Below are 23,488 nucleotides of genomic sequence, written 5' to 3' on the forward strand. Positions count from 1 at the left end.
TCTGAGTGAGAGGCATTATCTCAAAAATCCAGGTGGATGGCTCTACAGGAATGACACCAAGTTTTGCAGACACACACACACACACACACACACACACACACACACACACACACGTACATACACTGTGGGGCCTAGAGAGATGTCTCAGCAGTTAAGAGTAGTGTTTGCTCTTCTAGAGGACCCAAGTTTGCTTACCAACACCCACATGATAGTCTACAAACATTTGTAACTCCAGTGCCAGGGGATCCAATGCCCTCTTCTGGCCTCTGTGGGCATCAGGCATGCATGTGGTGCACAAACACACATGCAAGTAAAATACCCATATAAAACATGGAATAAATAAAGCTCAAAATATTGTTCTCCATTGCTCAAACTCACTTTTCTTTTACCTCCCTCTTTTTACTCCCTCTCTCTCCCCTACCGAGAAACTCTGTCTCCTGACCTTGCATTTTCCAGATGTTGGATGATCCGTTGAAGACTCTTGTCTATTGACCAGAATACATAGTCCTGGGTCCAGCCCATAGGAAGTCCTGAAACACTGAACACAAAAGGGGATGTCAGTGGAACTGAAGTGATATTAATAAAGTACCAGTAAGCCAGCCAATAAGAATAGGAAGTTAATTTAGGAATAAGGCAATTGCTATCACAGTAAACGAAGTAAAAGTCCCAGGATTTTACATATAACATTTATGGTTAAGATGGTGTTGCAGCTAGGATTTCCACTGTTTTGCTGAAACACGGTGACCATAAACGTAGGGGGACAGGGTTTGCTTCAGCTTACAGTTCTCAGGTTACACTCCATTGCTGAGGGAAGTCATGGTAGGATCTCAGGGTAAGATGGATCCAGGAGGCAGCAGCTAATGCAAAGGCCATGGAGGAACCCTGCTTACTGCCTTGCTTTCATGGCTTGCTCATCCTGCCTTCTTGTACCACTTGAAACCACCAGTCCATGGGTGGCATCACCCACAGTGAGCGGACCTTCCCATATCAATCATCAATTAAGAAAATGTAGCTGGGCATGGTGGCACACACCTGTAATCCCAGCACTTTGGAGGCAGAGGCAGGTAGATCTCTGAGTTCAAGGTCAGTCTGGGCTACAGAGTGAGTTCTAGGACAGTCAGGGCTATACAGAGAAACCCTGTCTCGAAAAACCAAACCAAAATTAAATTAAATTAAAAATTAAAAAAAAATACAGCACAGGCTTGTCGTCAGGGCAATCTAGACAGGGCAATCTCTTCCAAAATGATGCCAGTTTGTACCATGTTGACATGAAACCAGCCATCATGGTATTTGTCATAGGACAGTCTGAAGACAAACTCTGCTTACCATGTTAGATTAGTTTCAACAATTTTCGTCATTCTTGCTTTTTCCCTCTGTGAAACTGTAACAGGAATAAAGAGACCGTGAGCACAGTGAATACTGACATCATCTAACAATTAGGGGAACAAAGATGAAGTCACATCATGAAGCTGATGAGTGGTACAGCCCAACCATCAAACTTTGCTCTGTAAGCAAACTATACTGTCTTCATCGTGTACTAGAAGTGACCCCAGAACGCAGCAGTGGAGGACATGGAGATCCTGATACATGTTTTCCTCTAAAGATGTCTACCCCACATCCACATCCTTGGTAGAGAAATAAAGCTGATGGACCGCCCTCACCAAACTCTTGGTAGTTAATCTTTGCCCATTCTCCTTTCCTATATTTTGGGCTTCCCATGAAAATATATGGGACAGAGAAGCATGAGGAAAGCAAACAGTGGAGAAATTATGGAGCTGTTTGCATGACTTTGGAAGTGAAGATGTCAGAAAGATGGGGGTACTCTTCAGGACACCCTCTGTTTCAACTTTCTTCCACCCGCTGCTAAAGACTAGAGTCTGAAAGCATGGCCCACAGATCAGTCACCAGCCTTGAGCTGATCAGCAAGGGAGAGAATCATTCTGACCTGTGAGTTTCTGGATTCGTTTTACGTGTCGCTTGGAAATCTAGAGAAACACACAAAAAGAAAGTCAGGTTTATGCTCTAGATTGTGGGTTTTATGGACAAAACATCTCACCTTATCTATGGGTTATTGACACATTTTATATCAGGTATCAACACGGTTGTCATCTGTAACCATATTATTAGTTACCTTCTCATCTAATTATGTGTGAATAATTTATTAAATATACTAAGGGACCAGCAAGGTGGCCCTGTAGGCACAGGTTTTTGACACCAAGCCTAATGATCTGAGTTCCCATCTCTGGAGCCCACAGAGTAAAAGAACAAAAGCAATTTTCACAAGTCGTCTTCACCTCCACATGCATGCCATGGGCGTTTGTACATGGATGTACACACATACAAATTAGTCCTAGATTATTGTGTGTAGTACTGAGACTCTAGAGATAAATATGAGTCCTGTACTCTAGAGACTTGCATTCATAAGGAAAATAGCCAACTAAACAGGTAAGATGCCATATGGGAGCCAGCAAAATGACTCAGTGGCTAAAGATACCTGTGGCCAAACCTTGGCAACCTTATGTTCAATCCCTATGACCGGTATGGTATATGTAAAGAACTGACTCTTTCAGGTTGTCCTCTACTTCCACACTCCCTTGGCCCCATGCCCTATGCACACACACACATACACACACACACACACATACAAATATAATTTTCATTTTGTTTTGTTTTTGTTTTTCGAGACAGGGTTTCTCTGAGCAACCTGGCTGTCCTGGAACTTGCTTTGTCGATCAAGCTGATCTGGAACTCACAAGGGTCTAACTTCGGCCTACTGAGTGCTTACAAATGTAATTTTTAAAACATGGGGTACCTCACTCAGGATAGTGTTTTATAATTCCATCAATTTGTATGCAAAATTCAAGATGTCATTATTTTTTACTGCAGAATAGTACTCTAATGTGTAAATATGCCATATTTTCTTTATCCATTCTTCAGATGTGGGCCATCTAGGTTGCTTCCAGATTCTGGCTATTACAAATAATGCTGCTATGAACATAGCTGAACAAATGCCCTTGAAGTATGATTGAGCATCTTTTTGAGGTAACCCAGACCCAAAAAGATGAATATGGTATGTACTTACTCATAAGCAAATACTAGCTATAAACAAAGGACATTGAGCCTATAATTCGTGATCCTAGAGAAGCTAAGTAATAAAGTGAACTCTAAGAAAAACATATACAGATCCACCTGGAAAGTCAAAATAGACAAGATCGCCTGACAAAATTGGGAGCACAGGGTGGGGGGAGAAGGAAGGGTAGAAGGGGAGAGGTGAGAAGAACTTGAGGGAATGGGATAGTTGAGGTGAAGGAAGGACAGAGATGTGAGCAAGGAAAGAGATAGCTTGATTAAGGGAGCCATTGTGGGGTTAGCAAGAAACATGGCTCTAGATATAGGAATTTACAAGGATGACCCCAGCTAAGACCCTAAGCAGTAGAGAGGGAGCACCAATGTTAATTTGCCCTGTAATCAGACTGATGAATGTCATAAATATCACCATAGAACCTTCATCCAGCAACTGATGGAAACAGAGGCAGAGACCCACATCGGAGCACTGGACTGAGCTCTCAAGGTCCAGTTGAAGAGTGGGAAGAATGAGAATATGAGCAAAGAGATCAAGACCATGATGGATACACCAAATGAAACAGTCTACCTGAGCTAATGGGAGCTCACCAACTCCAGTCGGACTGGGAAAGAACAAGCATAGGATCAAACTAGTCCCTCTGAATGTGGATGACAGTTGTATGGCTGGGGCAGACTGTAGGGCCACTGGCAGAGGCACCAGGATTTATCCCTACTGCATGTAATGGCTTTTTGGGAACCTACTCTCTTTGGATGGATACCTTGCTCAACCCAGTTATAGTAGGGAGGGCCATGGACCTTCCCCAAAGCAATGTGCCTTAAACTCTCTGAGGATGGATGGGGTAGGTGGGAGGGTGTGTGGTTGGAGTGAGAGGAAGAGAGGGAGTGGGAATTTGGACTGGTGTGTGTAATGAAGGGAGATAGTTTGTTTTCTTTTTTAAATATATAAATATAGATGGGGGAATGGGATAAATGTCATAGAAATATATCAGCTGAGCTGTGGTGGCACACACCTTTAATTCCAGCACACAGGAGGCAGAGGCAGGTGGATCTCTATGAGTTCAAGGCCAGCCTGGTCTACAGAGTGAGCTCCAGGATAGCCAGAGTAACACAGAGAACCCTGTCTGAAGAAGAAGAAGAAGAAGAAGAAGAAGAAGAAGAAGAAGAAGAAGAAGAAGAAGAAGAAGAGGAGGAGGAGGAGGAGGAGGAGGAGGAGGAGGAGGAGGAGGAGGAGGAGGAGGAGAAAAGAAGAAGACAAGAAGAAGAGAATAAACAGAAAATAAAAAAGAATGAAAGAAGGAGAGAAAGAAAGAAAGAGAAAGGAGAACTATATCAGCAAACACAAAAGACCATAATTAATTTCTTAAGAAAGAATGGAAGAATTGCCATTTGTGGTAGAGATCAAAGAGTCAGTGGCTTTTTAGGCGAGAAACTCGGTTTTATGAACATTTTACTAGATATGCAGATTCTTATTCTTTGTCTTCTATTGGTTACATGGATCCTGTTCTTACCCAGCATTCAACAGTCAGTGCTGCTTGCCCGTACAAATCCCTACTTCCCCCGTCTTCTTTAGAACATGAACCCAAGGCTCCTGGACCTATGCTTCTTGGATTGCTACTTATAGGACTCAAATAAGTTCTTTTAATTTTACAGGTTCGGGCTGAATTGATTATCATGTGTCAAAGAGTGAGAAATCCTGCACGGGGAACAAAACAAAATAAAAACCCAAGAAGCAACAGTGAAACCTCAGAGGCCACCCTGAAGTCCTAAGTCACGCCAGTGTCAGACTCTAAAAAAATCTGGTTTAGCAAAAAAGTCGGGACAAAGAATGTCCTGTATAAAGTAACTAAGACCTTATTTAAAAACGAAACAAAACAAAACAAAACCAAAGATTCTCAAAGTGTCACATGCTCAGAGGAAACAAGGTAAGAAGTTGCCGATACTCCTAAAATTGGTCATGTCAGACACGACATTAGAGCCAAAGAGAGTGTTCATTCCTGCCTGCTGGAGATAAATACAGTGCCATAGACTTTCTACCTGTGCAATGAGAGAGGCATCCTTCTACATCAACAGTTTTCAACCTGTGGGCCATGACCCCTTTCGCAGGGGTCACCTAAGACCACTCAAAAACACAGCTATTTACATTTCGATTCATAAGAGTAGCACAATTACAAAATTACAAGTAGCAAGGAAAATTTCATGGTTGGGGGTCAGCACAGCGAGAGGAACTGTATTGAATGGTCTCAGCATTAGGAAGGCTGAGAACCACTGTTCTACATGAACCCTGTGTGCCGTAAGCCTCCATATGTAGCCACGGATTCCACAATTCCACAGGTTTATCTTTAACGGTCTTTAAAACTGCAGACTTTCAGTCAAGATATTCCCAACACAACATTTACCTAGTGACAGCCCTTCCACCAATGAGCTGATGCCAACCCCTGCCGAACGGACTGCATACATTTCTCATTTGTTGCCTTTAAGAGCTTTCCTTTGACTCGGTGTCTTCCTTCCAGCCATACTGTACTATATTAGACTTATTCTCACTACAGTGCTGTTGTTCCCAGTCTCCCCTCTTGGATGGTTATTCGGGTCAATAGTGATTAGAAAATGCCTGTTCACGAGGTGAGGAGGAGTGAGCTCTGGGTGTTTCCACAAAAGCAACCTTTAAAAGGGCTTCTTGCTGGAATCTTCATCCTCAATGCTACATTCAGAGATGGAACTACAGCGAAGTGATCCAGAAGCGACCGGGTTACGAGGGTGCCAAGGTAGCATTATTGGAAAGCAGTAGGAGGGGAACCCGTTAGGTTATTAGAACCTTACCCTTGAGGGTATACCTTGTCCCTGGTCCCTTTTCCCTACCCTCTTTTCTATTTCCCTTGGCCATTAGATGGCTTCACCATGATGGTTCCACCTTGGCTCAGAACCAGCCAACGCAGGACTGAAACTGCGAGTGTTTAAACCTCTCTCCCTGTAAGTTTTCCTTACAGTTTTGTGAGAAACTAAAGCAAGGTTGTAAAAGGACCTTGTCTGAGAATTTCACAGTGAGTCTATCTTCACATCGGTTTGGAATTCTAACTGATGTTCACCGTATTGACAGATACCCTAGGTGGTAATGTTCTGCAGGTGGAACTGTAAGTCTTAGAAATAGAAAAGTAGAAGAGGAAAGAAAAAATAGTTTGAATAACTACATGTTGAAACCTGATCAAAATCGTTAAATTCTTAGAAAAATATTTTTGCACCAAAATTTGCAAAACTATAGATCACTTGAGTAGGATCAGTAAGCAATGGCAATAATAGATAATCTCCAACAAATCTAATATATTTATACAATACGTATATTGTGTTGTGTTTGTTTTTTTTTAAATTTGAGACAGTCTCATGTAGCCCAGGCTATCCTTGAATTTACTATGTAGCTACCAGACCAAGCTATATATAGTGCATATAGTACAAGGCACCAAATTCCCTAATTTCCCTAATCCAAAACAATTTATAAATTATTTATTGCAGCTGCATATAGCAGCACATGCCTGTAATACCAGTATTTGGGACTAAGAAGGAGCATTTTTATTTCAGTAAAAACTCTATAACGTTTAAAGTAACAAACTATATTCTTTATATTAATAAAAATTTTAATTAATTTAAAAAGTAGTTAATTAACAACCAATACAGAAGTTTTTCTTATATAAAACTATAAACATTTAACACGGGACATAAATAAAGATCTGAATAATTAGAGAGGTATCCCAGGCTCTTAACTGGGATGATTTTACTTTCAAACATGTCAGTCCTCCCCAATTTAAATTCTACTTTAGGGCATTCTTAATCCATGTATCTCTTGGAATGTTACAAGACTTGTAAACTCTAACCCTTATGTGGCAATATAAAGGCCTGCTCATTGCCAAAAGTAGCCAGAAACAGAAGTGTAAGGGAGCAACTTGCTGAGCTAAAAATTAAGACATCCTACAAAACCAGTTCATAAGTACGGGAGCAGGCAGGTGGGATTTGAATTTAAAAAAAAAAATCTCTGAAACAATCAGGAGGGAGAAGCAGAAGGACTTCTGTGCATTTGAGGCCAGCTTGATCTAAATTCTAAGACAGGCAGGACTATATAGAGAGACCTGTCTCAAAATAAACCAACAAACCCCCCAAAACCCAGCTCTGAAATAAATTCACGTATGTGTGGCAGCTTAATTGAAGAGAGCCCCACACAGTGACAAGAAAGGATTCCATAACTGTGATGAGAAACGTCATCAACCTGAGAAAAATCTAGACTCACGGGAAGATGAGACTCTGGAGCACGCTCGCCCATGGGGAACCGTCTTGTACCTGGGGTGCCACTGTGGGTGGCGCCCTTCTCTGGGAACCCAGACTGGGTCCGTGGGGAAAGAGAAGCGAGCTGCAGTCTGGACTCCTCGCTGATTTCTTTACTGCAGAAGCAATGTTACCGCTACCCTAAGCTCCCGCGGCCACGATTTCCCCAGTGGACCATAACCTTGGGTGACTGACCTGAACTGAACCTTTCCCCCAATTAAGTCACTTCTGTTAGAGCAGTCTCTCACGGCGACGGGAAAGGAGCTAAGACAGTGGCAAATAACAAAAAGAAAAATAAAAGTGTACATTTCTCAATATGGGATTCAGAGACGGACTCTAAGAGGATTGCGAATTCAAATGTGGGGTGCTGGAGAAGAGGCTCAATCGTTAAGATCACTGGTTGCTCTTGGAGAGGACCCAGGTTTGGTTCCCAGCACCCACAGTGTCTTCTAACTGTAATTCCAGTTTCAGGGGACATGATGCTGTCTTATGACCCCTGAACACCAGGCAACACGTGTTGCCATGTACACAGGCAGGCAAAAATCTCATACATGGAAAATAAAAACAATTCTTAATTTTTTTAAAAAAAATCAAATGTGAAAAACAATGTGAATTTTTTGTTGTTTCTTTCTCTTTCTTCCTTTCTTCCTTTCTTTCTTTCTTTCTTTCTTTCTTTCTTTTTTCAAGACAGAAGGGTTTCTGACTGTCCTGGAACTCACTCTGTAGACCAGGCTAGCCTCAAACTCAGAGATCTGTCCGCCTCTGCCTCTGAGTGCTGGGATTAAAGGCAGCCCTCCAACCCCCCTCTCGGCTAGTAATGGGAATTTTAAAGAATTCAGATGTGAAAGACTGGAACAGAAAAAATAAGTGTGTGTGTGTGTGTGTTTAAAAAGTCCTACCACCTTGGGCAATGAACTAATTAAAAAAACTTTTTTGTTTGTTTTTTGAGACAGGATTTATCTGTACAACAGTCTTGGCTGTCCTGGAACTTGCTTTGTAGACCAGGCTAGCCTCAAATTCATAAAGATCCACTTGCCTCTGCCTCCCAAGTGCTGGGATTAAGGGCGTGCACCATCACCTCCCGGCTGAAAGAAAACTTTTTAAAAACTGTAATTGCTAAAAGGATAGATCTTAAATTTCTTATCATACACATGAAAAAAATCTGAAAAGCGTATTAATTAGCTTGATTTAATTATTATGCAATGCATGAAGCAAAACATATTATGCTTCATAAATACGTATTTGCAAACAACATTTATTTTTATGTTTATGAGTGTTTACTTGTATGTATGTGAACCACATGCATGCCTGGTGCTCCTCTGAGTTCAGAAGTTGGTGTCAGGTCCCCTGGAACTAGAGTTACAGATGGTTGTGACAACTATATGGATTCTGGGAACTGAACCTAGGTCCTCTGCAAGAGCAGCAAGTGCTCTTAATCACTAAGCAATCTCACCAAATAATATCACTTTTAATCCAGCAGAAGACACCCCACATGCTCATTTAGAAGTGCTCAATGACAAATTTACCACATATCCCTAGGCCCTGGAAACTGCCGCGGATTTGGCTTCACACTGAAAAGTCACTGCAGACCGATGAGGTGATTCACAGTTTCTATTAGTTACTTCTATTGCTGTGTCAGCCGCACTAAAGCAGACTGAGGAAAGAGGAAGGAATGGTGTATTCTGTATTTTGACTTCCCGTCTGTGGGTCAAACCATCATGGTGGGGAAGGCGGGCTTTAGCTGGTCACATTCCGGCCCTAGTCAGAGAGGGGTGAGTGGCGGTGTTCAGCTCGTTGACACCAAAGTCCCTGGACCCATGCTGCCCACATTTAGTACGAACTCCCAAAACCCCTGTAACTCCATGAGCATTGAGGGAGTCTGTTCCATTAATGAGATGGAAATGTGGATTTGCTTCTGTTTTAATTGAGAAAGCTGAAACAATCACCATTCTAAAATCTAATTAAGACCTGTCCACTCAATATATTTATGCAAAGTTGCATAAGTATCAAACAAAATATTAGAAAACTGAATCCAATAAAACTAATTAAAGTATTGGAGCCAACATTACAAAATTACAAATAAATTATACATTTCCTAGGAATTCACAGTTGATTTATTATCTTACATTCTCATGCAACTTGGTACATTGATTGAACAAACAAGAAAAAAAAATGATCATCTAAATAGAGGCAGAAAATATACTTAATACTTAGCACCCAGTACAAAAAGATTAAATTTAAAATTTTAGAACATTTTTTTAAAAATTAACATCAATTCTTGCTAAAATTTCCTTGATTTGCTAAAGAATATTTGAAAAGCTACAGAAAACATTATACATAACTGGTGAATTATTGAAAACATTCCCTGACTTAATAAAAGAGACAGATGCCCACAACACACTGCTCCTGAATATTGTACTGAAGTCATATTCATAAATGAAGGCAAGGAAAACAAAGTCATAAATAAGAACTGGAAAATAAGTAATAAAACTGTTGTTATTTACACATAACATGATTTAGAGAATATTCCTACAGGAGAATAGATTCAAAGTGATAAACTTAGCAGGGTCCTCTAAGCAGATCCTTACGGAAAAATGTTGTATTTGTGGGCTTCAGCATCATTTATACAATGGTATTTACAAGGGGCAGCGGTGGCACATATTTTTAATGCAAGCTCTCAGGAAACAGGAGAAGGTGGATCTCTGTGAGTAGGCCAGCCTGGTCTACAGAGTGACAAAGTGAGTTCCAGGGCAGCCTGGGCTACTCTGAGAAACACTGTCTTAACCCCCTCCCCTGAAAGAAAGAAAGAAAGAAAGAAAGAAAGAAAGAAAGAAAGAAAGAAAGAAAGAAAGAAAGAAAGGAGGGAGGGAGGGAGGGAGGGAGGGAGGGAGGGAGGGAGGGAGGGAGGGAGGGAGGGAGGGGAGGAAAGAAACATTATTTACAGTATTAAACCAGTATACCAGGCCTGAGGATGTACTTCAGTGGTAGACTGCTTGCCTAGCTCACCAGACCCCGAATTTGGTTCCTAGCACTAAAAATACATAAAAAGATAGATATAGGTGATGGAAGATGTGTGCCTCCTGATGATTATCATGACCTATTAAGTATGTCCTCTCTTCTCAACAGAAAACAAATTCCTCCTGGTTCTAGTTGATGTTGAGTTGCAAAAAAATAGAATATTTGTCATCAGCTCATCTTTGAAGGAAAGGGTTTAGTTGGTTTCATGGTTCCAGAAGTCTAAGAGCCTAGTGCTACCATGTCCTTAGCTTTGCCTGATGTCTTTGTACAGCTTCAACTCACAGCAGAAGTGGAGGAGCTGGGGCTGCGTGCGGAAGACAAAAGGGTTCCGACTCCTGTGGTGGCTAACACAGTCCTCAGAGAGTAAGGGGCCATGCCTGGGAGACCTTACCCAGTCTGCAAAGGAATCCCTCCTGAAGGTCACACTTTGCAACCCTGTTCCCTGGAAAATGCATATATTTCTACATGAATTTTGGAAAAATCCCAACTCACAGAAAGTACAAGAGGCAGCAAAATTTATCAAATCACAACATGGAGGGTTTTTTAAAAATAATTTTTCCTAATTCAAAAATATTTTATGCCAGGCGGTGGTGATGCACGCCTTTAATCCCAGCACTTGGGAGGCAGAGGTAGGCAAATCTTTGTGAATTCAAGGCCAGCCTGGTCTACAAGACCTAGTTCCAGGACAGGATCCAAAGCCACAGAGAAACCCTGTTTCAAAAAACCAAAACAAAATATTTTATACATGCATACAATAAGCCTTAATGATACCCACCCCTCCCCACTCCAACTTCCCCCACACATCCCACAATATATCCAACTCCCAGCCTCATGTTTGCCTTTTTTTATAACCCACTAAATCCAATTAGCATTGTCCTTATGTGCATGGCTACACAGCATGGGTATTTGATCAACAAAATGTTGACTGTAAAATCTAGAGAAATGTCCCTTTTATCCAATATTTAAATAACATTATTAAAGAAAAGAGAGACTTTGTAGATTAGAATAAAGAAGCATTCTGGCAAGAAACCTGGCTCTAAAGAAATTCCCAGGAATCCGTACGGATGACCCCATCTAAGACCCTAAGCAATAGTGGAGAGGGGACCTGAACTGGCCTTATCCTGTAGTCAGATTGATGACCATCTTAAATATCACCTCAGTACCTTCATCCAGCAATTGATGGAAGCAGAAGTAGAAGCAGAGACCCACAGCGGAGCACTGGGCTGAGCTCCGAAAGTCCAGTTGAAGGGTGGGAGGAGTGAGATTATGAGGAGCGAGATCAAGACCATGATGGGTTCCCCACTGAAACAGCTTGCCTGAGATAATGGGAACCCACAAACTCTGACCTGACAGTGAGGGAACCAGCATAGGATCGAACTAGGCCCTCTGAATGTGGGTAACAGTTGGATGACTGGGGCAGACTGTGGGGCCACTGGCAGTGAGACCAGGATTTATTCCTACTGCTTGTACTGGCTTTTTGGAACCCATTCTCTTTGGAGGGATACCTTGCTCAGCCTAGATATAGTGGGGAGGGCCTTGGTCCTGACTCAAAGCAATGTGCTACACTTTGTGGACTCCTTTCTGAGGAGTGGATGTGGGGAGGTAGAGGGAAGGGGAGGAGGGGAGTGAGAGAGAACTGGGATTGTTATGTAAAATGAGAAACAAAAATTTTTACTAATAAATAGAAATATACTGCTTGCCAGGCGGTGGTGACATGCACCTTTATTCCCAGCACTTGAGAGAGAGGCAGAAAGATTTCTGTGAGTTTGAGGCCAGCCTGATCTACAGAAAGATCTCCAGGACATCCAGGATTACACAGACAAACGGTGTCTTGAAAAACCAAAAGAAACAAAAAACCTAAAACAGACAAACAACAACAACAACAAAAATAAATAAATAAAGGAAAAAATGCACCAGAAATGTAAAGTCATTGCTTTGCCTGGAAGGAGCAATGACCTGAATTTGATCCTCACTAACATACACACAGGCACCCAGATACTCACATGCTCACACACACACTCACACACTCACGTCCACACACACTCGCACACAAATTCACACAAACAAAAAATGCACACATGACTTGAATAGGCAGTTTACAAAGGAGAATTTCCAAACGACTAATAAACCTGAGACGTTGCTCAATGTCATTCATCGGGGGGGCAGTGTGGGGAGGTGAGATGCTACACACTCACTGGAACGACTCAATAAAGAGATAGGCATCTCAAGTCTGGGCAAGATGGCAGGACTGTGGGAGAGCCAGCCACTCATGGTATGCTCAAAGGACCGAAGACTCAGAAGAGACGTGATCTACTGATGTTTCAAACACGTGAACCATGTACTCAGACAACCCCTCTCCCACTGGAAATAGAAACTCCCCAACCAAGCGACACTTGCAATTCACTTCCTGAGACCTTTGTTTTGTCATATGGTTATAAATCTTTGTAAGACAAGCTCTCTCTACCATCTGCCTCCTATCCATGCAATGGACAATATCCACACCACTCTTACTTACCACATTCTTTTCCATAACTTCCCCTGAGTTAAGTCATATGAATGTTCCATTTCAGCTGGAAGTCTAGACAGCACTTCCTCTATATCTAGTAATTCTTCCTCAGTGTCTATTTGATAATAGATCCTAAAGCTACTGAAACTACTTCCTTCTTCTTTTCTCCTCCTTTTTGTCGTCGTCGTCTTCTACTTCTTCTTCTTCTTCTTCTTCTTCTTCTTCTTCTTCTTCTTCTTCTTCTTCTTCTTCTTCTTCTTCTTCTTCTTCTTCTTCTTCTTCTTCTTCTTCTTCTTCTTCTTCCTTCCTCCTCCTCCTCCTCCTTCTTCTTCTTCTTCCTCCTCCTCCACCTTTTTCTCTCCTCCCCCTCCCCTCCTCCTCCTCCTCCTTTTCTTCTTCTTCTTCTTCTTCCTTCTCCTTTTTCTTTCTCTTCCCCCTCCCCTCCTCCTTTCCCCCCTCCCTCTTTTCCCCCCTCCTCCTCCCCCTCCTCCTTCCTCTCCCCCACCTTCTCCTCCTCCCCCACCCTCTCCTCCTCCTCCCCTCCTCCTTTCCCCCCTCCCTCTTTTCCCCCTCCTCCTTCCTCTCCCCCACCTTCTCCTCCTCCCCCACCCTCTCCTCCTCCTCCTCTTCCTCTTCCTCCTCCTCCTCTTCTTCTTCTTCTTTCTCTTTCCTGTCCCCTCCTCCTTTGCCCCCTCCCTCTCCTCTTTTCCTCCTTCTCCTCCCCCTTCTCCTCCCCCACCCCCACCTTCTCCTCCTCCCTTCTCCTCCCCCCACCCCCACCTTCTCCTCCTCCCTTCTCCTCCCCCCACCCCCACCGTCTCCTCCCCCACCCTCTCCTCCTCCTCCTCTTCCTCTTCCTCTTCTTCTTCTTCTTTCTCTTTCCTGTCCCCTCCTCCTTTGCCCCCTCCCTCTCCTCCTCTTTTCCTCCTCCTCCTCCCCCTTCTTCTCCCCTACCCCCACCTTCTCCTCCTCCCCCCACCCTCTCCTCCTCCTCTTCCTCCTCGTCCTCTTCTTCTTCTTCTTCTTCTTCTTCTTCTTCTTCTTCTTCTTCTTCTTCTTCCTCCTCCTCCTCCTCTTCCCCTTCCCCCTCCTCCTTTTTCCCCCTCCTTCTCCTCCTCCTCCCCCACCCCCCTCCTCCTCCTCCTCCTCTTCTTCTTCTTCTTCTTTTTCTTCTTTTCTCTTCCCCCTCCCCCTCCTCCTCTTTTCCCCCCTCCCTCTCCTCACTTTCCCCCTCCTCCATCCCACCCCCTCCTAGTCCATCCCACGCCCTCCTCCTCCATCCCACCCCCTCCTCCTCCATCCCACCCCCTCCTCCTCCATCCCACCCCTTCCTCCTCCATCCCACCCCCTTCTTTTTTATCCCACCCCTTCCTCTTCCTCCTCCTCCTCTTCTTTATTTTTTGAGACAGAATCTCTCTACTTAGTCCTGGTTGTCCTGGAACTCACTATGTAGACCAGGCTGGTCTTGAAATCAGGGATCTTCCTGCCTCTCCCTCCGAAGTTGGGATTAAAGGTATGCACCACCAAACCCATCCTAAGACTTCCTGAAGTGAATTAAGAGAAAGACAGGTGGGTAGTGGTGGTTCATGCCTTTAGTCCCAGCACTTGGGAGGCAGAGGCAAAAGAATCTCTGTGAGTTCAAGGCCAACGTGGTCTACAGGAATCAGGAGAGCCAGGGCTACACAGAGAAACCTTGTCTTGAAAATCCAAAACAAGAAGAAAAAAAAGAGGAAGCATCTATCAGTTCTGTCTCAATTCCCCTCTGCCCTCCATCCAGGTCCTCCTATGGCCCAGAGAACAGGTATTTAGACAAACCTATAGGCCGTCAGCATGGGGAGAAATGACCCGAGAAAGAGTGGTTTCACATACCTGTGTCTTGGCTGCCACCTGGCCCTGGTTCTGATACCTAGAAAAGAGTACCCATGCGCCATAGACTAAAAAACCAAGTAACGCAAGGCTGAGATACACTGGCAGTGGAGCAGCGAGGCCCCACATTAGCGCCATTTCTCAAGCCTATGCTCCTCTCAGCTACAGTTCCTGCCTTTATACTGAGATCCCATGACATCACAATAGGCACTGTCAGGGAAAGCCAGTCTGGGGGCGTGCTCAGGTACCAGCAGCTGCCCTTCCCTGTGTCTGCCTGTGGCTCTGAGAGCTCTGGTATCTAAAGCCCAGGAAAGAATCTATCTGTGAATCTTCTAGGGTTCAGCTAGACAGACTTGTCATTAAGGGGGGGGCGTGATGAGGCAGACTTTCAAAGGTCTTCCCAAATGACTTGTTCTGACTCACATTTTCTTTGGAGCCGGTCACTGGTCACTGTCAAGTTTGGACTGGGTCTATGGTCACAACTCACAAACTGCAGGTTAGAACACAGAACCAGGTGGAATCTAAGAGAGCTGGGACAGATCAAGTGGAATCCCTCAGGGACATGGAGGTGCTTGGTTTTCTAGGTTTACAAGTCTCCATATTTCCTAGTTGCTGTTGCCCTGACACACATCACACTGAGCAGTGGCCTTAAGAGAGGACCGACGGTCTCACTGCCCAGTTTGGTCATTAAGCCACCCATCACTCCATCTTCCCTAGAGTCAATGCAGTGCGAACAATATTGATGTGATCACTGATAAAGAAAAATGCTTTCTTCCATCTAGGAACACTAACGGACTACTGCCTAGTAGGCACTGTTTTAGAAGACAGACTAGGTCTTTCCCCACAGGGTCTTTCGTCTATAGGAGCAGCGCAAGTCATATTCTTGGGAATCCCACTAAAAAAAAGAATAAATATATATGGTGTGCGTGCTTTATGAAGCACTGTTCAACTTCTATAAGGATTTTAATTATAAAGAATGCTGGCTTGTACCCTGAACAGTGGGCAGGTACTAGCCACATAGCATGTATGTACGTACACCAGGGTATAAAAGCCTGGAGCTCTGGGAAATAATTAGCAGTGAAATATCCCTTCGGGTTCTTAAAACATTTGTGTGCAGTTCAACAGGAACCTTAAAGATTTACTTTTCTATTTTAAATCATGTGTGTATGCATACACACGTATGAGTGCGGGTGCTGTGGAGAGGGGCCGAGAGGGTGTCTACAGGGACAGGTGTGTGAGAACCACACAACATGGGTACTGATGAGTCTCTGCGAGAGCAGTCTTCATTCCCCACCTCTGGGCCACCTCCAGCCCTAACAAGGAGCCTTTAGGCCCTGTCATTCAGATTATGATGTCAGCGTGTCCCTTAAGGGTTCATGGGGGGGAAATTTTATCCCATAGTGAGGCATTAAGAAAGTAGGAACTTAATTCAACTACATAAATAGCTGTTAATTATTAAATAAAATAATGTTTACTATTTTATCTAATATTTTTACTTAACATTTTTGATACAGGACCCAGTTGGGCCTCAAATTCTCTATGTAGCCAATGCTGGTCTTGAACTTCTTCCTTTCTTAAATTTTATTTAAAATTTCTTAAAATTTATTTTACATACTAACCACAGTTTCCCTTCCCTTCTCTCCTCCCCTCCCATCCCCTCCTGGTGTGGGAGAATTGTCTGTGTTCTGTCAATCATGTATTTTAATAAAACGCTGATTGGCCAGGCAGGAAGTATAGGTGGGTCAACCAGACAGGAAGTAGAGGCGGGGTGATGAGAACAGGAATATTCTGGAAAGCAGGAAGCTCCCTCTGCCAGTTCTGTCCAGACCACCGAAGAGGAAAGATGTAAGCTGCCCCACTGGAAAAGGTACTGAGCCGTGTGGCTAACACAGATAAGGATAATGGGGTAACATAAGTTATAAGAGCTAATAAGTAGCTTGACCTAATGGGCCAATCAGCTTTATAACTTATAGAGATCTCTGTGTGATTGATTTTCTCTGGGACTTGCCGGCTGTGGGGTACCAGGCGGGAGCAGATACCCCAACAAGCCGGCCGTCATGCTACACCCTTCCCTGCAACTCCCTTCTACCCCCTTTCTAACCACTCCTTCTCCATTCAGAAAGAGCAGGCCTCCCATGGGCTTGAACACAGTACAGCACATCAAGCTGAGGCAGCACCGAGCTCTTCCCCCTGCATAAAGGCTGGGCAAGGTAATCCAGCTAAGGGCCAGGCCCGGGTCCTGATCTCACCGCTAGGAGCCTTACACACAGAACAAGCTACACAACTGTCACACACACGCAGAAGACCTATGTGGGGCCTTGAACTTCTTGGTCTTACTGCCACCACCATCCAGGTGCTGGAAGGGCAACGTAAGCACCACTAGCCTGACTTCAACTGTGGTGATTAAAACTGGGAGCTTTCCGGGGAGATTAAACATAAAATTATGCAAGCGGAGCCCCCATGACCAAAGACTGCTAGCCTTAGAAGGGGAAGAGATAAAAATGGACATATGTACACACATGTGCTCCCTATCTCTTGCCATGTGACAACCCTCTCTGTTCCACATTTAGACTTTACCAGCGAAAGGTCACAAGATGTGGCCTTTCAACACTACTTCAACTCAGAACCAAAATAAACTTCTTTTCTTGATCAAGGAACCGCCTACTCTGTACAGAAAAGATATCCTTTCTTTCTTAATTGTTTAGCCACCATGCCTGGGATGTATACAGTTTCTATATGTCCATTCGGTCCACTTGCATAGTGTCTATGGCTGCTTCCATGTCACTTTGTCACAGGTAAGTAGCTGTGCTGAAGGAAACCTTTATATGCCTAGTAAATAGCATATACTATTTATATATAGCAGCATAGGAAACCTTTATATGCCTTTAGTAAATATCTTTTCCGCCAGTGCTGAGAGTTTCAGACCAGGGACTCATATATGCTGGGCAAGGACCTGACTACTTAGCTACCCCTACCCTAGTGAGTGCCTTTTAACAAATCACACTTATCACTTGTTTTTGTGTGTGTGTGTGAGAGAGAGAGAGAGAGAAGGGGGGGGTGAGAGTGTGTGTGTGTGTGTGTGTGTGTGTGTGAGAGAGAGAGAGAGAGAGAGAGAGAGAGAGAGTACTTGACTGTGGCTTGACTCCTACATACAGAAGTCAGGGGACAACTTGATAAAGTCAACTTTCTCCTTCTTTTCAAATATATATATTTTTAGATTTAGTTCTTTTTATGTGTTTTGTCTGCCTGTATATGTCTGTACCACATGTGTGCCTGGTGCCCAAGGAGGTCAGAAAGGGGCATCAAATTTCTTGGAACTGGAGTTAGAGATGCTTGTGAGCTGCCTGTGGGTGCTCTTAACCACGGAGCCAGCTCTTCATCCCTGTGCTCTCCCCTTCTGAGAATCAGGCTCAGACCACCAGGCTTGGAAGCCAGGGCTTTTCCTGCTGAGTCAGCTCACCAGCCCTGGGCATCATTTACAGTGTGCCATACACTGATCAGAGTGTTAAATCAATCAAACATTTATTTTCTTATGCATAATTCAGGGTCCTTAGATCATTTAATCTCATTTAGCCTTTCCCACGCATAACATGCTATTATAGTCAGGAATTCTGCTGCTTGTTTGTTTGTTTGTTTGTTTTGTATAGCCCCACCCACCCTAAAACTCTTTGTAGACCAGGCTGGCTTTGAACTCAGGGATCCTTCCGCCTCTGCATCCAAGTGCTGGGATTAAATCGTGCACCACCACTGCCTGGCAGGAATTCTACTTTTTATTTTGGAGTAATTATGAAAGCTGTAATAAATGTATAGTAAACCCCATTTACCCTTGTTCCTCTATCCTTAACATCTTTTTTAAAATTTATTTTATGTATATGGATATTTTGCCTTCATATATGTCTGTGTATATACCATGTGTGCCCAAGAGAGTCAGAAGAGGACATCAGATCTCCTGAAACTGGAGATATAGACAGTTGTGAGCCACCATGTGGGTGCTGGGACTCAGCCCAGGTCCTCTGCAAGAGCAGCCAGTGATCCTAACCTACAAAACCAAGGGGAAGCAGAAAGCAGGAAAATGTGCACACTAAGGAATGCTAAATGGTCAAGGATTGGCAGCGTACTTCAGCCTCCAACTCCCCCTACCAAAACTTTTTAAGAACCAGGGACATAGTGGGTGACATACAACTTGTCACTGCCAAGTTCCATCAACTGTGGATGTTTTATTAACTGGGAGATGGGTGTGGAGGGTCAGAGTGAAGCAGCTTCCTAGAGAAGGGGAAGACACCAGAGCAGTGACCCTGCCTGGTCTGGACCGACCTCTTCCCACAAATTAATGCCTTGCATTTTTGTGTTAGATAAGTTAATTCTTCCTCCTTGAGCTTGACACTTCCTTCTCCTGTCAAGAGACTTCTCTTTCCCCAGGCATGGCTCAAAGGCAGTCCATTCCCTTCTCTAACTAGTCACACTGCATCCCTTGGTCTGTTCATCCTTTATCCTTCCTTCTTCACTTAACCACTAAACTGGACACCATGCACAGCCCCTGCGACATCATTGTGCAGATCAAAATGTGATCAACTGGGAGTCTTCGGAGTACGACTTCCTAGCTACCTACAAGTTGCTCTTCCCTACAGGAAAATACAAATGCTGGTGGTGAGGTGACTGGGGGAAGGAGCTGAAACAAGGTCTCCCTCTGGAGCCCGGGCTGGCCTCAAACTCAGCTAGCTTGCTCCTGCCTCAGCCTCCTCAATCCTGGGATGACACATAGTTCGGATACACATTTTTATAAAGATACAGGAAAGAAAACTAGTCACTTAAATGTCTATTAAATAAGATAAAATTATATTCCCACATATGCAAAGGATGCTTATTCATCTATTTTATTTTTACACCACATAATTACTTTTCTTAATGAAATTACATAGAAACAGTGAACCTCAACATAAACTTACAGCCAGGACTTAAGCAGAACCTGAAATTACAGTTAAAATAATACATAGGGAAACTATACTGCTTAGTCCAAGGGGTACTGTGACATGCCCAGAGACACAGTGAAGGGAGGCTGTAAAGTGACTCTCCCAAGGAAAGATCCATCCCACTAACCCTCACTATCCAGTTAGGACATTGTAGACATATTTTGTTTGAGCTGTAACAAAATTTGCCTGAAGATCAGAGTGCCACAGAGTGGTGGTACACACCTTTAATCCCAGCACTCGGAAGGCAGAGGCAAACGGATCTCTGTGAGTGCAAGGCAACCCTGGGCTACACGACATTGACTCAGTCTAAAAGAAAAACAGCGCCAAGTGGTGATGGCTCCCATCTTTAATCCCAGCACCAGGGAGGTGGAGATGGAAAGTGATACAGCTGTGAGGAGAGAGGAGTGTAAGGTGGGAAGAGACAGGAGCTCATTCAGACTGAGGGAAGTGATACAGCTGTGAGGAGAGAGGAGTGTAAGGTGGGAAGAGACAGGAGCTCATTCAGACTGAGGGAAGTGATACAGCTGTGAGGAGAGAGGACTGTAAGGTGGGAAGAGACAGGAGCTCATTCAGACTGAGGGAAGTGATACAGCTGTGAGGAGAGAGGACTGTAAGGTGGGAAGAGACAGGAGCTCATTCAGACTGAGGTTTCATAGACAGCCTTCAGTCTGAGGATTCCCCATTCGGTTTTAGGATTTCGTAGAGGTAAGAACTAGTGACTGGCTGCTCTGCTTCTCTGATCTTTCAGTTTTCATCCCCTAATATCTGACTCTGGGTTTTTATTATTAAGTCCACTTAGAATCCACACTACAGCACACCATATAGGATTTGGACCCTGCTTTCCTTTGGTTGTTGAGTTTTGCTTTGGCTCTTGGTTTGGGGTTGTTTTGCTTTTTTATTTTTGTTTGTTTTGTTTTCATCTTTTGGGTCTTTAAGGAAAGCCAAAAAAAATCTAGAGTTTTTAAAAGATAAAACCTAAATTTTTACTCTCATTTTTTTTTCAAACACTGTGAAAATCAGACAAAACATCTTGCTGGCCTACATTCACCCACAAACTGTCAACTTGCAACTTCAAATTCAGACCATAAACTCCTAGTACTTTGGGGAATCAATCCTGCCACTCCCGGTGTAGTTCAGGTAGAACTGACCACAAGGAGGACAAGCACATGACCTGGGACCCTCAGTGTTCACTTACATTTATAACAAACAGTATGTTGCTCTAAGTTGTTAATGGGAAATCCGAGACTAAAGGGAGAGGCCATACCCTACTCCTTCAATCCTAGACAACACCCGGACAGGCCTTGAGTTTGGAATAAGGAACATGGATAAAAGTTAAGTTCAATCTCTAAGAAAAAAAGAGATGAAACACTCCAGGTTTTTTTCTCTGTACTTTAGTCAGAAGTAATTCTCAAACAGTCTTCTTGGCTGTGAGCTGTGATTACTGTGGATTAATGGGAGGAACTGAAGCCTCATCTGGCCTTGCATCTGGTCAGCACACAAGAGGAATTGGCAGAACAACAACTCTGGGAAGTCCTCCCAGCGAAAACTGACAATGAGAGACAAGCGTAGACTGTGATGATTCTGAGGACCACAGAAATGACAGGCAACGCCTAACAACCAACTCGAAGGGGATGAAAAGGAGACAGGCCAAGATTGAAGACGGTGCTACTAAGGAGTTGGAGAAGTGGCTCAGTTAAGTGTGCTTGCTCTTGCAGAGGACTGGAGTATAGCTCCTAGTACCCATGACACATAGCTCACAACTGTCTGTGACTCCCGGGGATCTGGTACCCTCTTCTGGCTTTGTAAACAGAAGTTTCTGTCCAACCCAGTCCCACAGCCATTCAGTCCCAAGGAAACATACAGAGGCTTATATTAATTATAACTAGCTCTTACAACATAAATTAACCCATAATTTTTGTCTATGTTTAGCCACATGACTTGGTGCCTTTTCTCAGTAAGGCATTCTCATCTTGCCTCCTCTGTTTCTCTGCCTTTCTATAAGGATTCTCTTCACCTGGTTGCCCCATCTATACTTTCTGACTGGCGACTGGCCAATCAGCATTTATTAAACCAAAAGAAGAGACAAATCTCTACAGTGTACAAGAGCATTATCCCACAGCATGGCTTCCATGCACATGCATGTGCACACACATGAACACACCACACATATATATGAGCACAATTTTTTAACAACTAAAAAAAAAGGTACAAAGAGGTGGCCTTTGGCAATAGGCTTGGGTTACCAAGGCATGCAAGTGTCCAGGGGCAACAGTACACATGCGATGTGCAGGGGCTCACACAACGGGTTTCCTCTAATTCCAGTTGTCTCCCTGAAGCAGAGAACAAACGTGGCTGATTTCACTGTGTAAGTTAGCTCTCAGAGATGGATACTGCCCGCTGGAAGGTGCTCTATACCCCTGACACAAGGACGAAGGATGCTCACATGAGCCATACCCAAGAAGTGAAACGACAGAGGCTCCACGCCTGGCTGGACCCTCCCAGCCTCACGACCTGTGTGGTGCTTCCCCCAGCCAGACACTCCGAGCCAGCTCCTCACTAATTGCTTCTTACATTTATGTGTGTGACAACACCAGGCCCTGGCTTGGTTATTCTAAGAGTAGTTGCCAACACAAACACTCCAAGTCCAAGATAAAACAGAGTAATTTTAAAAAGGCCTACTTATCTGCTTAGCTGGTCACCTCCTATTTTATTACCCAGCTGTGGAGCATTTTCAATTACTTTGCCTTAAAAACCTAATCTCTAATTTTTAAGGGAGTAACAGTAACCATGAAGGTGGGCAGGTGTGGGAAAAGTACAGGCTTTAGCAGAAATGGCTCTTAGGAGACAAAACCTGCCATTTACTGACGCTAACCAGTATGACAAACTGACAAAACCAATTCATATTTTGTAGTTTCTTACAAGGAGTATGTAATAATTACAGACCAAGCAAGTAAAGAATAATCCACGAGAAGCACTTAGGAACCACATCATCTAACATCACTGTGTGAGAACTGGGATTCCTAAAGGTTCCCATTTCTATTTCTAAAGCTAAAGCAGAAGTGGGGGTGGGTACTCTATTAGAACAAATGGTCAGTCATCCATAAAGAGGGTTCAACTGGGGTATTTGCTTCCTAGTACATTTTCAACTATGTGTTGTGTGGGGCCTATGGTGTCTGGGAACACAGCTTTAAATGACATAGAGTAGATAGCGCAGAGGAAATGAGCCAGCGAATAAGACAGTAGAGTAGTCTCGGGAACTGAGAAGTTGAGAAGGGTCTATATAGATCCAAGAGGAAGCAGAGCCAGAAGCTCTGTAAACACCAAGGGAGAAACAGAGAACAAGCAAGAGGTAGCGACGACGAGGGACAAGAGCTCCAGACACAAGAGCATCAACACTGAACCTGAACTAAGAGCATGCCACCAAGCCAAGTGAGTACAGGAGCGTCATCCTCCTGGAGCCATGGGAGTAACACGGACAAGAAAATACGAGGATGAGGCCACGAGAAACAGCCAGAGCATGATGCACCTGCAACCATTCACTCTTCATCCTGGGAATCACTGGTGAGCAGGATTGCCGTGGTTAGTCACTGCTCTGGCAAAGGACTTACAAGGAACCTCACAAATCCCATAAAGAAACTCTTATCTTGGAACCCCACCCTCCGGAAAAACTAAACTGACTACTAAAGACTCCACTGCTTTCAAAGTAACACGATTACTTGTACCCTAAAATGGTAAG

At 43.8% G+C, this 23,488-nt stretch overlaps 2 protein-coding genes across 3 annotated transcripts in view; one reads left to right on the forward strand and one right to left on the reverse strand.

Moving 5' to 3' along the window:
- Positions 1-14,920, reverse strand: part of LOC148117836 (uncharacterized) — a 30,172-nt gene extending 15,252 nt beyond the window's left edge. Inside the window, exons 1-4 of one of the 2 annotated variants that reach the window (XM_087901829.1) lie at positions 14,786-14,920; positions 1,946-1,985; positions 1,327-1,381; positions 443-538 (exon numbers count right to left, since the gene is read on the reverse strand). In XM_087901829.1, the coding sequence (XP_087757955.1) occupies positions 443-538; positions 1,327-1,381; positions 1,946-1,985; positions 14,786-14,920 (326 nt within the window). Of the gene's footprint in view, positions 1-442; positions 539-1,326; positions 1,382-1,945; positions 1,986-14,785 lie in introns of those variants that run through there. The other variant, XM_087901828.1, reaches the window with a different exon arrangement.
- Ankrd7 (ankyrin repeat domain 7) overlaps positions 1-23,488 on the forward strand; it is a 140,670-nt gene that overhangs the window by 35,093 nt on the left and 82,089 nt on the right.

The sequence above is a fragment of the Myodes glareolus genome, chromosome 25 (assembly GCF_982192425.1).
Source record: "Myodes glareolus chromosome 25, mMyoGla1.1, whole genome shotgun sequence".
Classification (NCBI taxonomy): domain Eukaryota; kingdom Metazoa; phylum Chordata; class Mammalia; order Rodentia; family Cricetidae; genus Myodes; species Myodes glareolus.